Genomic DNA, 15,078 nt, shown 5'->3' with positions numbered 1-15,078 from the left:
AGCTGATACAGTGGATGATAAATAGCAGACATGACTTTCTTCATTACAATTTTAAACAGGTATACTTGTGAGGATGGAAAGAGAAATGGGTGATTTTTAACTATCATAGGCAGATTTATCCCCAGACTTTTCTTTGCTCTCATTGTTCATTCTTTTCCTTTTGTGAAATACGAAGATATTGTTGAAAAGGCCACTCATTACAGTGGTAGTTGTTGTTATGTCTTGTTGAAGTGTTTTTAAGTTTAGTTGGGCCAGATGCTGTGGCACATGTCTTTAACTCTAGTTGTTGGGAGGTAAGGAGGCAGGCAGATCTCTGTGAGTTTGAGGCCAGTCTTGTCTATATAGTAAGTTTCAGGCCAGCCACAGTTACACAGTGAGACCTTTTCTCAACAACAACAACAAAAATGGCTTATATGGAAGGAAGTTGAAGCTTAGGGTTCAGCCTTACAAATGTGGTTGGTAGAAAGTTGGCTAGTCATACTTTTATGAATGGAACTATGTCTTCTCAAGATCATCTGTGATTAATTCTGAGGAATTTGTCCTATCTTCATATATTTACTAAATTATATAATTAAATTTTTGAGAGGGGAGGGTGGCAAGGGGATAAAAATGAGAACAAAGTATAATGATATATATGTATGAAAATATCACAAACTCAGTTCTTTATATGCTAACCAAAATGTTATCTTAGCTTGAGGGGCTGAAGAGCTGGCTCAGCAGTTAAGAGCCTGTACTGCTGTTGAAAAGGACTTGAGCTCAGCTCACAACACATCCATGTTTGTTGACTCACAGCCTTTATTCCAAGCCTCAGAAGGTCTGATGCCTTTCGACTCTTGAGAGTATCTACTCTCAGTGTGCATATACTAACACAAACACACACACACACACACACACACACACACACACACACACACACGTGCACGTGCGCATGTAATTAGAAATAAAAGTAATCTTTTTTTAAGTGAAATGTTATCTTTAAAAAAAATCCTTAACAATATATTCTTAGTATGTTTGGGCTTCTATAATAAAAATATCATGAAATGGGTACCTTGCAAACAACAGAACTTTATACTTCTGGCTTCTGGAAAGTCCAAGATCAAGGAAAATTTGGGGGTCTCTTTAGGGCTCTCTCTAAGGACACCAGTTTTATGAGGACTCTGCTTCATTGACCTAGTCATCTCCCACATACTCCATTTTCTTTGTTTGGCATTAGAAGTTGAGTATATGAGCTACAGCATGAGAATATAGAAGTTCAGACTATAGCCTTCTAGAGACACATACTTCTGTCTGTTGTAAAAGCATTAATGCAGCAGTGTGCTCTGACTGTTGAATAAGCATTTGTCTACATTCAGAGTAATCAGGGATCCAATATTTGTGTGTGTGTGTGTGTGTGTGTGTGTGTGTGTGTGTGTGTGTGTGTGTGTGTGTGTTGCTGGAGACTAGACTCAGTGTCTCAATACTATGGAGCTATACCTCAAGTCCTTGGTATCTGACTTTTCTCATCTCAACTGTGGCTGTCCTTATGGCGCCAGAACAAACTGGATTTTAATTGTCTTGGGGTTTTTTTTCTTCCAAATTTTGTTTTTATATTATGCATGTAGGTGTTTTGCCTGCATGTATGTCTGTGTGCCGGGTGCCCACAGAGGCCAGAAGAGCATGTCAGAGCCCCTGATACTGGAGTTACCGACAGATGTGAGCCAATATGTGGGTGCTGGGAACTGAGCCCAAGTCTTGCATGAGCAATGAGTGCTAGAAACTGCTGAGCCATTTCCAAACTGAGAGATTTGTTTGCATTTGCTGGTTGATTTGAGATAGACTCTGTGGAGCCTGGAGTAATTCAACCCTTTGTATTACTTCATGCCCAGCCTTCTACCCTGCCCTGGGCAGCTTCTTGTTCTAGCCCAAGGCCTTGGTTTTGTTTTTTGTTTGTTTTTGAGGGAGGGAATAAGAGGGGTATGAGAATGCTGGCAGTCTCTGCTAGCTCCTATCAAGTCTGTATGTCTCTAATATAACACCCTTTCCAGGATTTAGTTTTAATATAGTAGAACAGGGTTCTGCAAGCATCTAAATAGATACAATGTAAGAAGGGAAGTTCTTTAAGCATTTTTAGACTGTTTCTGTACCAAATAGTTTTTTAAATAAGGAAAGTAATACTAAAACTGAGTATAAACCTAGTATAAACTGAGTCTAAGGGGTTGATAAACAGAAATTTAATGAAATGAAACTATTAGTGTCTAAATATTTTATTTGCTTTTAGTTATGTATATGTGTGTGCAGGTACCCATGGCGGCCAAAGGCTTCAGATCCCCTGGAGTTGGAGTTACAGGTGGCTGTGAGTCACCTGATGTGGGTGCTGGGACTCAAACTCTAGTCCTCTACAAGAGCAGTAGATGTTCTTAACTGCTGAGCCATTTTCCAAGCCCCAAAGTCAAACTATCTTAGTGTTCTGGGCTGGTGAGGTGGTCAGGCGGTGAAAGTGCTCACCACCTCGTCTGGCAGCTCATATGTGAGGAGAATCAGTTCCCACAAGCTGTCCTCTGCCCTCCACGGTCACATGTGCTAACTGCACATGCGTATGTATATAGTAAGTAAATAAGCAAATACAAAAATAGAGCCTTAAAAGTTAAAATTAAAAAGGTAATTTGCTGAAAACACATGTACTCATTTGTTGATACTATTTCAAAGGCTTCAGTGATTTCTCCCACAAATATTTGAAATATTTTTCATGATTCTAGTTTATATTTTTTTTTCTAGGCTGCTACTGAAGAAGAAAATAGCCATGGTCAAATAAATGGTATTCTCAATGCTCCAAGCCTTGGTTCACCAATCCGTGTGCGATCTGAGATCACTCAGCCAGACAGGGATGTCCCGTTAGTAAGGAAGTTACGTTCCATTCACAGCTTTGAATTGGAGAAGCGTCTGACACTAGAGCCAAAGCCAGACACTGACAAGTTCCTTCAGACTTGGTATGTAATTTTGTTTTCCTTTTTCTCTCTCTTTTTAAAGCTTCCATGCTGTTTTTTATATCCATTGTGTAAATTTTTTCAAGTAAGAAATTTTTGTTTTTATAACACTGACTCCATTAAGTTTACATTTGTTCATATCTTAGCTATATATCCTCATTCTTTTTGCTTGTTTGGTTGTTTTTTGGTTTGGGGGAGATTGGGGGCGTTGAGACAGGGTTTCTCTGTGTAGCCCTGGCTGTCCTAGACTCTCTTTGTAGACCAGGCTGGCCTTGAACTCCCAAAGATCCACCTGCCTCTGACTCCCAAGTGCTGGGATCAAAGGCATGTGCCACCACCACCTGGTAGCGCATTTTTAATGTGACTGTCAGATATTACAAATTATAGCAAAGTCTTTTTCTTTGAGAGTTGCTAACTTCCGAAAGTCAGATACAGTAATAAAATGAACACAAGTACAGTGACTTGTTGGAAGGTGAACTCTTTGAGGCAACTGTGTAGGGGTGCAAAGGGCAAAATAAAGACAACATTAGGCAGAAATGAGGGGAACATACAGAGAAAAGATGCAGTGAAAAAACACACCCTAGTAAGTTTGTCACCGTGCCCTATGGCACTTACATTTCCCAAGTAAGAAGGAAAGGTAAACTTTACAGGTATGTGACTGTTGATTTTAATCCATTAGGTGCATCCTCCCTATAGCAAATTTTGATAACAAAATGAAAATGAAAATGTAAGATTTGAGGTCTTTACCAATTGTAAAAGGCTTCAGAAGAATTAAGAGCTGGACAGTGGTAGCACACGCCTTTAATCCCAGCACTTAGGAGACAGAGGCAAACACATATCTGTGAGTTCAAGGTCAGCCTGATCTACAAAGTGAGTCCAGGGCTACACAGAGAAACCCTGTCTTTGAAAAACCAAGAGAGAGAGGGAACGAGGGAGGGGGGGGAAGGAGGCCAGAGCACAGAAAAGAAAAACCAAACAGAGAGACTGGGGGATGGGTAGAGAAAGAGATTTAGATTTGGGCTGTGGGTATAGTTCATGCCAGAGCCACATAGAAATGTGTGTGGTAGTGCATGGCTGTAATCTCAGTTCTAGGAAGGTAGAGTCAGGAGGGTCACTCAAGGTTGTCCATTATTACATATCCACATATGATCAAAAGGATTGACTAGACTTGAACTATGTTTTAACCATTTTGAATTACAGTTTAGATGAAGAATAGACTTAAGAGCAATAGGAATAAAAACTTAGTTTGGCAAGAAGTTAACTTAACAAAAGAGACTTTAAAAATGGACTGTGTTGGGGGAAGAGCAGGGATGGCAAATGTAGAGACCATCCTCAGCCCTGTGAAATCCCCTTGCGTTTCCATATGCACTCAATCACACTTCTGTAAGAATGGTAGTTCCACATTCAGAGTTTATTGTATATAATAAGTGAGGACAACTGAGTGACTTATTTTCATTTTCTTAAGCATGGAGAAGATGCAGAAAGATTCCAGCGTGGGAAAGGAATCTGTTGTCCCTGCTCTGCCTCATAAGCCTTGTGTTCCTGTTGTGTCCCGCACTGAGCACGTCTGGCACTACGATGAAGAATACCTTCCTGATGCCTCCAAGCCTGCCTCTGCCAACACCCCAGAGCAGGCAGATGGTGGTGGCAGCAATGGGTTTATAGCTGTTAACTTAAGCTCTTGCAAACAGGAGGTTGATTCCAAAGAATGGGTGATTGTGGACAAGGAGCAAGACCTTCAGGATTTTAGGACAAATGAGGCAATAGGCCATAAAACAACTGGAAGCCCTTCAGATGAGGAGCCTGAAGTGCTTCAGGTCCTTGAAGGGTCACCTCAAGATGAAAAGGTCCAAGTAGGCCCCTGGGCTGACAAGCACCACTTAAAGAGGGAGAGCTCAGGTGTGGTCTTAGCACTTTCTGCTGAGTTCCCTGCTACTGCTGCCTCAGAACTGTACACAGATAGGCTAGACCTCCAGGCTGGAGCTGCCAGTCAGTTCATCACAGTGACTCCCACAAGTCCAATGGAGGCACAAGCAGAAGGACCCCTGACTGCGGTAAGAACCGCTTTTGTCATTGTTTTGTGTTGCACGTTCAAGGTGTTAAGAAAAGCCTGAGCCAGGTGGTCTCTTTTAAGGAGACAGAGGCAGGTAGATTTCTGTGAGTTTGAGTCCCGCCTGGTCTACAGAATTAAGTTCCAGGACAGGATAGCCAAGGCTTCACAGAGAACTGTCGAAAAAAAAATTTTTTTAAAAAGGAAAGAAAAGGGCTGGAGAGATGGCTCAGAGGTTAAGAGCACTGACTGCTCTCCCAGAGGTCCTGAGTTCAATTCCCAGCAACCACATGGTGGTTCACAACCATCTATAATGTGATCTGATGCCCTCAAACACCGTAGCTGACCCTGGATTCATATCAGAGTTTTGGTATACTTGGGTGGAGAATGGATCTAAGCCAGGTCTCCCATGTTACTCTAGTTTCGTTTGCATTTGAATTTAGAATTCTTTGCTTTTTTTCCTAATACTTAGTCATCTTCATTAAGTGATCTAAGTTTATTTGATTTCTCCAAAAAAGTCCTTTTTTGAAAAAGAAATGACTGACTTTAGTGTAAGGATAATAGAATTTAACTTATCAAAGGCCACTCAGTCTTTTGAAATCAGTCTTCTGGAACATAGAACATGTTAAGGAACAAGCAGAGGAGCCTCCAGGGGAATTGTTTGTTCTGTGCACCTCCTTTGAGGGGAGCTTGGCTGTCCTTCATCACGGTTGCTCGTTTAGTGTAGGGAGCCTGGTGCACATTTTTGCTACTCTTGTAAGTTGAAATCTGATGTGTTACATCTCAAGCCATGCATCTGATTGATACCCTACATGACTAGACTTTTTTTTTTTTTAACATCTTTCTCTCTGCTTCTCCAGATTACAATTCCTAGACCTTCTGTGGCATCAACACAGTCAACTTCAGGAAGCTTTCACTACGGCCCACAACCAGAGAAGAAAGATCTTCAGCCCTTGGAGCCCACTGTGGAACTTTATTCTCCAAGGGAAAACTTCTCGGGCTTGGTTGTAACAGAGGGGGAACTTCCTAGTGGAGGAAGCAGAGTGGATTTGGGACTTCAGATAGATCACATTGGTCATGACGTGTTACCCAATATGAGAGACGGTGACACATCTCAAGACTTGGGACCAAAAGAACCTCCTGACCATAATAAATTAGTTGTGAAAGAATTTGAAAATCTCCCTGGAGAAACAGAAGAGAAAAGCATTCTTCTGGGATCAGATAATGAAGATGAAAAAAGTAAACGGCAGCATTGTGTTGACATTTCTCTCCCTGCAGAAAGGGATCGCTCAGCCACCACAGAACCTCTTGATGTGTCAAAGACACAGAATTTTAGTGTGGTGCCAAATCAGGACCAAAACCATGAGATGATGAAGCTTTTGGCAGTGGGAACTTCAGAAATATCTCCACAAGTCATTGGCCCACATGCTGAAGGTCAGGTGGTAGCAATGCAAAAAAATAAACTATTTAAGGATGATGACATTAGGAGTGAAGACCTGCCAGGGCATCAGGGAGACCTCTCTACTTTTTTGCACCAAGAGGGTAAGATAGAGAAAGTTGCCCCTAGAAATGGAGAGCTGTATCATTGTGTCTCAGAGAACGAGCATGGCCCTCCCACCCGGAGGTCATCTTTTGTAACCAGGCACAGCCGCATCCCTGTTTTAGCACAAGATATAGACTCAACATTTGAATCATCCTCTGCAGTCTCTGCAAAAGAAAAGCTTCTACAGAAGAAAGCCTATCAGCCAGAACTAGTCAAACTTCTGGTAGAAAAAAGGCAGTTAAAGTCTTTCCTGGGGGACCTCTCAAGTGCCTCTGATAAGCTGATAGAGGAGAAGCTAGCCACTGCTCCTGTTCCCTTTCCTGAGGAGGAAGTCTTTGCTCCCTTTTCCAGACTGGCAGTAGATTCTCACCTTAGCAGATCAGCTGAAGATAGCTTTCTTTCACCCATCATCTCCCAGTCTAGAAAGAGCAAGATTCCAAGGCCAGTATCCTGGGTCAGCACGGATCAAGTTAACAGCTCAGCCTCACCTCAGTTCTTACCTCGGCCACCACCAGGAAAGCCGCCCATCAGGCCTGGAGTAGAAGCCAGGTATTTTGATTCTCCCTCCCTCCCTCCCCTTCCCTCTCCCTCTCTCTCCTGTGTGTTTGTAGTGTGTAACAGTGTTTTGTTTGTTTGTCTGTTTTTGAGACAGTGTTTCTCTGTGTAGTTTTGGCTGTCCTAGACTTGCTTTGTAGACCAGGCTGGCCTTGAATTCACAGCAATCCGCCTGCCTCTACCTCTTGAGTGCTGGGATTAAAGTCGTGCGCCACCACCGCCTGGCTGTAACAGTGTTTTCAAGTGTGCTTTCCTGTATTATAGCAGTAGTGTCCACAGGCCTTAGGGCACAGCACAGATTGATTGAGGTTAATGCATTGTTTCCACTGTGGCAAAATAAAACGTAAGAGCCAGGTGTGGTGGGGCATGTCTTTAATCCTAGCACTCCAGAGGCAGAGGCAAAGGCAGCTGGATCTCTGTGAGTTTGAGGCCAGCCTGGTCTACAAAGTGAGTCCAGGATAGCCAAGGCTACAACAGAGAAACCCTGCCTCAAAACCACCCCCCAAACAAAAAACAAAATGCCCAAAAAACATCTAATATAAAATTTACTGTGTTAATTTTGCCATGTAATCATCACTATCTACTTTTAGGATTCCCTTCATCATATAAAACTGAAACTATACCCATTAAACAGTAAACTTCCATTTCCAGCCCCCAGCAACACTCATTGGTTTTCTTTATAGTTTTGATCATTATAAGCACTTCATGTAAGTAAAATCCTACAGTATTTGTTCTGTTGTAGCTGGTCTATTTTATTTATCAGAAAATCTTTAGAGTCATTCATGTTAGTGTCTGCCAGAATTTCCTGTCTTTTAAAGGTGGTTCAGAAGAAGAGGCCTTGTTCCATTTTGGTGTTTGTTTTCTAGAGGCCTTACAACTTCTATTTACTTACATCGGTGTGTGCATTCAGGCATGCCTTTGCACGTGCAGAGATCGGAAGACAGCTTGTGGGAATCTGTTCTCTTCTTCCACCTCATGAGTCTCAGAGATCCAACTTAGGCCGTCAGATTGAAAAGCACCTTACCTGCTGAACTCTCTTGCTGGCCCAGGCTTAATGCAGTTTGTTGTTTATCGTGTCTCTGTCTTCTTTTCTATCTAGCTGATTTTTTCTGTGTGTATGTTGAAACCTTGAGTTGCTTTATTTTTCCTGTTGTGTAGTTATGCCTGTTCTCATTGTGGTCAACATGGAGTATACAGACCGTCTTGAAGTTGTAGCATTCTAATTTGGGTTTTAGCAGTGTAATACCAGGGACATGCCACTGTGCCCCTTTAAGTCCCCATCCCCATTCCTTGTACTTGTTCAAATAATAAGATTACATCTTCATCTTAGGTCCCCAAACAGAAGCTTATAATTTAGTTTTGCTTTTGAGACAAGGGACTTACATAGCTCAAACTGGCCTTGAACTTCTGATCCTCCCACTGGAGTTATAGATATGCACCAATCACACTCAACTTTAATAACTGAATGTTTTATAAATGTATTAGTCTGCTAAATCATTCAGAAAAAAATTATAAATAGCTGTGAGAATAATCATCACTTTTATGACTTTATGTATTTATATATTTTCTTTATTCACATCTTCATTTCCCTATATGGCTTCAAGTTACTGTCTTCTCATTTCACCCTGCAGTGTCATCTAGCATTGCTAGATGGCAGGTCTGGAGGTAGTGTAGTGGTGGTGAGCCCAGAACTGCATGCATGCTGAGTGCATACTCTACATCCCAGCTATCCTGCCAAGCCCCTAGCTCAGCTTTTACCTCATAGTATCTTCATTTCTCCCTCATCTTTGAAGGATACTTTCTCAACATGGGAATTTTAGAGTTTTAAAATCTCAGTCCTTGGCCCGTTGCTTTTTGACCTCCAGAACTTCTGATGAGGAAAATCTTCAAGGATTCCGTGTGACAGACAAGTTGCTTCTTTCTGGTTGCTCTCAAGACTCTTGACAATTTTTGTGTCTTGGTTTGATGGTATGTGATTGGGTCACTTTGGGGTCATTCTGCTAGATGGTCATCCAGCTTGTCCCTCATTGAATTTGGGGAGTGCCTAGCAGTTCTTTAGGCAGTCTCCACTTTGTCACCCTTTTGCAGCTCCTTGGTGTCTACATTGGTCCACCTGCTAGTCCCTTGCTAGTCTTCTTCAGTCTTCTGTGATTCAGGCTCAGCATCAGTTTTCCTATCTTACTGTTCATTTTCTGCTGCTTCTCACTGCCCAAAAGTGCTCTTTAAAAATTTTTGTGTATACACACACCATTGCACTTGCATGGTAGTCAGAGATCAACTTGAGGGTGTTGGTTCTTTTCTTCCACCATGTAAGTCCTGGGGATTGAACTTAGGTCATCAAACTTGGAGGCAAAGCACCTTTACCCACTGAGTAATCCCTCCAGCCTGTCCTAGTCCCTAATATTTAGCTGCCTAAAGGGAAAAGAGAAAAAGTAAAGTCAGGGTGAGAAGATACTAATTCTTTGTATCCTCTGACAGTCACTTCAGTCACAGAAAAGGGGGCTTGCAGTAATGGGCAGAGGTGTAAGAGTGACCTACTTCAACTGCTTGTATGTCATGAGAAGCAGCAATGAAAAACTAGAGCACGGTAAAATAAAGTTTAATGTCATTTTTTTCAGACTTAAGCCAGCAGAGTAAAAGGAATTATATCGGCCACTGGTGCCATTATCTATGAAGTTACCATCATATGACTGACCTCCTAAAATTAAAAACTAAATAAAATAAAAATATACCAGTCTCTGAAATGTCACATCCTTTCATGTTCAATGATGTGGCCTAAGCCATTTGTATCATTAGGTGATTTCTTAATAGTTGATCTGGTTAATAATAATAAGCACAAGGGTCGGGACTTGTGGAATTCTTAACACTAACAAGACAATGTTTGTATTATCACCATTGGGACTTGCAGAGAGAGGAAATTACACATTAATGCACTGACTCAGAAGAAATGTGAAGAGTTTTAGTACTGACTGGAGCTGAATGTAAATTAATTAGTAGCTTTTGTTATTGGGTCATTTTCATGTTCAGCTTTGTATGCAGGTTAGCTTATTTCTTTTTCTCATAAAAATACAGTGAATAGGGCTGGAAAGATAGCTTATCACTTAAGAGCATTGGCTGCTCTTCCAGAGGGCCCTGGCCACATGGTGGTTCACAACCCTCTGTAACTCCAGTTCCAGAGGATCCAACACCCTCATCTGGCTTCTAAGGTACAGACATGCATGCAAGCAAAATAGCAATACACGAAAATTTTCTTTTAAAGAAAAAACTACTTTCAGAAGCTTGATATGTTATAGAAGGGCCAGGGTTGTCACTTACATAATACACATACCCTTCCTGGTTTGAAAATCAGCAGAGCCCAAGGCTGTGTTTAACCTGCCTGAGATAACCAGCTCCTTCCTGTAATTAGGGACCCAAATGCCACCTTCCCAAAGAGTATTAATTTTTCACATCGCCGAATTGTAAGCCATCAGTGACTTTTTAATAAGGCTGATCAAATTTTTACCCACAGAATATCTACAAGAATTATAGCTTTAAAAAATATGAGTTTTCATATTTTAAAAATATCTGAACTCAAATAAATTAACATTTTAAAAAGTAAAAAAAAAAAAAAATACAGTGAATATTAAATATATTCTCCAGGCATCTGAGGAAATTATCTCCCCAATTTGAATTGATACTTGTTGGCTGTTTTTACTGAGGAATTTATTATTCAAAACATTCAAGCTCATGGTCATCAACCTGTTGACATTGTAATTTGCTGTTATCATCAACAAATATGTTGTTCTTATTCAGAGCTGTCCTTGGATGAATGAGGTGGGGGGCCACAAACAAAGCAGTTAGAGTTTAGTCTCCAAACAGATATTTTCCCCAAAGACTTTGATTTTAATTGGGAGTGGGGGTAGGGGGCTGATGTGTGCAGGTGCCCTCAGAGGCCAGAGAGGGTGTTGGATGCCCTGTAGCTGGAGTTACAGCTGGTCATGAGTTGCCCAGTGCAAGTGCTGAGAACTAACTCTGGTCCTGTGGAAGCACTGTACTCTTCCTAACCTACCTACAGCCTAAGGACAGGGTTGGTTGGTTGGTTTGATTTGCCTTCCCTGATTCCTCCAAGTTGTATGCAAACTGCTTTAGGAACTAGTACAGAGTTGACTGCCACAGGGCTGAAGGTAGGGACAGGTAACTACTCACCTTACTAAAGTCTAAAATTGACCAAAATTAACTGGCAGTTTCTGTTCAAGTTATCCTGTCTGTATTGCAGCCTTTAATGTACTTCAGATTTCTAAAATAATTACATTCAACAGATTCTTCCAGTACAGTTGTTTTCTAGATGGGGGAGGTTTCCTAGTATTTTTTTGAAGGTCCATAATACATATATTCTCTATTTAAAGCCTTATATTTTAGTCAGCGTCTTGTTCCTATAATCATTTACCAGAGACAGGCTAACTTATAAGGAGAATGGGATTAGAAATTCACTGGAATTCCAAGTAGCAGGGCACAAGCCATGGCAAGTCCCGCCCCCAGATCACAACACATGATAGCACGAGCGTTTGTGTATGTCTACATATGCCAGGCCTCCTCCCTTTACTCACAGAACCACCAGGATTTAACCATAGCAGCTTCGCCCTAATGATCTCACATCTAAGCTGGTCACTTCCCAAAGGCCTCACCTCTAAACACCATAGATTAAAGTTCCACCTTTTTGTTAACATTAGCATAAGACTTTAAGGAGTAAACTAATGAAGATGGTCCAGAGACAACCCAGACTACCATTTACACTGATTATGAAGCCATATGTGGTGGCACACGTGGGAGACTGAGACAAAGCAATCACAAGCTCAAGGCAATAATGACCTACACAGTGAGCTCCAGCCCAGCCATGATAAACAGAGAGAGCTGCCTCAGAAAACCATTTAAGACAAACAGCAGCAACAAAACCCCTTGATGATGATACCCGTGGTGGTAATGGTGGCATTCAGGGAGCTCCGAAGCAAGAGAATGGCTAGAGAACCTGACACTGTAGCAGAACTTTATCCTAAAAATGTTTAAATCTTATGTCTAGTTGCATATGTATATATGTGTGTTGTGTGACAGGGGAAGGGAACAATTTGTGGGGTGGGGGTTGTGTGTGTCATGGTCCATGTGTGGAGGTGAGAGGACAACTTTGTGGAATTGGTTCTCTCTTTCCACCTTGGTTCCAGGGACCAAACGCAAGTCACCAGGCTATCATGGCAAGAGCCTTTATTCACTGAACATCCCTCTGGCCCCTGTTGGTATTTTAAAAAAAAACCACACAAACAAGGTATGTTAGGCAGAAATGATGGAAAGCTAGGAGATGGTGGGTACCTGTACTCCAAATAACTGGGATGCTGAGGCAGGCCTGGCCTGGGTTACTGACTGACCAGTGTGGACTACATAGGAAGACCTTGTCAAAGGAAACAAACATTAACTAAAAGGCACAAGAGACACAGCAGGTGCTCTTTGTCCAGTGTCACATACAGCATATGTGAAAGAGTAACTCAGTATCCTTTTATTGTTTTTTTTTGGTTTTGACACACTTCACATCATGAGAAAAATTAATTCTTCTCTATTCTTTTAAGGCTACGAAGATATAAAGTTCTAGGGAGTAGTAACTCTGACTCAGACCTTTTCTCTCGCCTGGCCCAAATTCTTCAAAATGGATCTCAGAAATCCCGGAGTACTACTCAATGCAAGAGCCCAGGATCTCCTCACAATCCCAAAACACCACCCAAGAGTCCAGTTGTACCGCGAAGGAGTCCCAGTGCCTCTCCTCGAAGCTCATCCTTGCCTCGAACATCTAGTTCCTCACCATCTAGAGCTGGACGGCCCCACCATGACCAGAGGAGTTCTTCCCCACATCTGGGGAGAAGCAAGTCACCCCCCAGCCACTCAGGATCCTCCTCCTCCAGGAGGTCCTGCCAACAGGAGCATTGTAAACCCAGCAAGAATGGCCCAAAAGGATCTGGCAGCCTCCACCACCACTCAGCCAGCTCTAAAACTCCCCCAGGGAAGAGTAAGCCAGCCAGTAAACTGAGCAGATAGGAAGTGAGCTGGCTGCATCTCTGGGAAAGATGTGAGATCTTCCTCCTAGACCTGATGCATATGTGTCCCTGTACTGTCTGTTTCAAACAATCAGTGTTGATCTTCTCTTGCAAAAGAAAGTAACATGATCAGTTATTTATAAGAAGACATAGTGTAATTACCAAGGGTAGGGAGGAGGCAGATCAGGAGCCGATGCCTTTGCATAGGAAGCTTCAAGCCAGCAAAGTCCAAGGGGAAGGAACTCACTAAATGAGCTCGTGTTTATAGCTGCCTTTGAAACAGAAAGTTGAGGATAGGAAATAGAATGGGATTTTAAATAGAATGCCTAATTTGTTAATCCTCTACTCAAAACGTATATAGCAAAAGTGTTTGATATTTTTATTTAAAACTTCCTAACTTTGGAGAGTCATTGAGCAGACATTCAAATATATAAGCAGCCTATTGCCAGAAAACCATTACCTGGGTATATTTGGTCTGTGTGTTTATTTAGTGAATCCACACCTTTCTTTCCTGTATTTTACAAGTTAATGTTTCTTCCCTCTTATTTTAACAATATACCCCAGTGTGTGTTTCAGCAGCACACACTAACACTGCAAAATCCAATTACCCTTAATTAGTCAGATCTTGCTGTTTTCCTCTGAGCAACAGCTCTTAACATGTATATTTTCATCTCAAAAAGGAAAGCAATGTCAGCTAGAGCTATTGGGCAGGTGTGCTTGGAGAGGGACAGAGAGTGGGACAGCGTCTTTAAAGGTAGAAGTGTCCCTCATTCCTGACTATGTTGCCTCCTTACAGAAGGAGACTAACAAGAGGAGGGCAGCTTCCCTGCACTTTTCTAGTGTCAGCCTTCAAGAAGGCGCTAGGAAAGCACGCACAACACTTCAGAATGTGGTTTATGCTTTCAGAGATTCGAAAAGAAATTAAGCATGTTATTGAGGCTTATAATCTTCAGGTTTTGTATTCTATACATTTAACCAATAAGGTATGAATATCTGGGAAATAAATTTAGGCCAAGTAGTTTTGTTTCAATGTTTTTATTACCTGTTTCTTGTGTTCTTAGCCTGATTTCCACATTTTTAAGAAGACATAGTGTAATTACGTAGGACAGGCAGGAGGCAGATCAGGAGCCAGTGCCTTTGCATAAGAAGCTTCAGTGCAGCAAAGTCTCAAGGGGAAGACCTCAATCTATAAAGTTGTGAGGCTGGTCCTATTTGCTCTAATCTCACTTGCCTACTAGCGGAAATCAGGCATATTAAAGGATACCAGACTTTTTAAGTGGGCTATTTGATGCCCTGTGGGTTTTGTATGTTAAAACCTTATTGAGGTCAGGGAGATCTATCTGCCTGCTGTTGAAATCTGCCTCCTAACAAACATCTACTTTTCCTTTGACCTTGTGTTGCTGCCAATACTAAAACAGTTGAGTTTGAGGTGGGGGCACAGTGGAGGTGGAAATGTGTCTCTTCCCTGGGAGCATGTTCCACTGCTGCATCCCAGCTGCCCTGACGCTGCATTGACCTGTTCTCTGTTTTGAACGTTTTCAAATTTGGGACACTACACTGAGACATAAGGTCTCCCTTGAGAAATGTAGCATAGTGTGGAAGCTTAATTTCTTTCCAGGTTCAAGCACTTCAGAACAGTGCAGTAGATAAGGCACATTTACTGTTTATCTATTACAGCTGTAATACTGGAGACTGATCCTTGTGTATTATAGTGTATAACAGTTGCTGCAGTACTACTTGCATGTCTTTCATGGTAAATTATATAAATATTTATAAATATAGAGACATATGCTTATATAAATCCATTCTTTCTCATTCTGCATTTGTAATTTCAGGATCATAGATGATAAAACTCCTTTTCTATTGTGTGCCTCGTGTACACTTGGGCATTGCTTATCTTCATTTTCTGAA

At 41.6% G+C, this 15,078-nt stretch overlaps 1 protein-coding gene across 6 annotated transcripts in view; it reads left to right on the top strand.

The window, feature by feature from the left end:
- Ttbk2 (tau tubulin kinase 2) overlaps positions 1 to 14,015 on the top strand; it is a 115,731-nt gene extending 101,716 nt beyond the window's left edge. For 5 of the 6 annotated variants that reach the window (XM_051144447.1, XM_051144448.1, XM_051144449.1 and 2 more), the window contains 4 exons: positions 2,755 to 2,966; positions 4,429 to 5,017; positions 5,874 to 7,105; positions 12,706 to 14,015. In XM_051144447.1, coding sequence (XP_051000404.1) covers positions 2,755 to 2,966; positions 4,429 to 5,017; positions 5,874 to 7,105; positions 12,706 to 13,168 — 2,496 coding nt within the window. In that variant the 3' untranslated portion in view covers positions 13,169 to 14,015. Of the gene's footprint in view, positions 1 to 2,754; positions 2,967 to 4,428; positions 5,018 to 5,873; positions 7,106 to 9,589; positions 9,699 to 12,705 lie in introns of all 6 variants that reach the window. The other variant, XR_007830520.1, reaches the window with a different exon arrangement.
- Positions 14,016 to 15,078: the final 1,063 nt, after the last annotated feature.

This window comes from Acomys russatus, chromosome 4 (assembly GCF_903995435.1).
Source record: "Acomys russatus chromosome 4, mAcoRus1.1, whole genome shotgun sequence".
Classification (NCBI taxonomy): domain Eukaryota; kingdom Metazoa; phylum Chordata; class Mammalia; order Rodentia; family Muridae; genus Acomys; species Acomys russatus.
The sequence above is the reverse complement of the archived record's forward strand: the minus strand, read 5'-3'. Positions and strand labels throughout refer to the sequence as shown.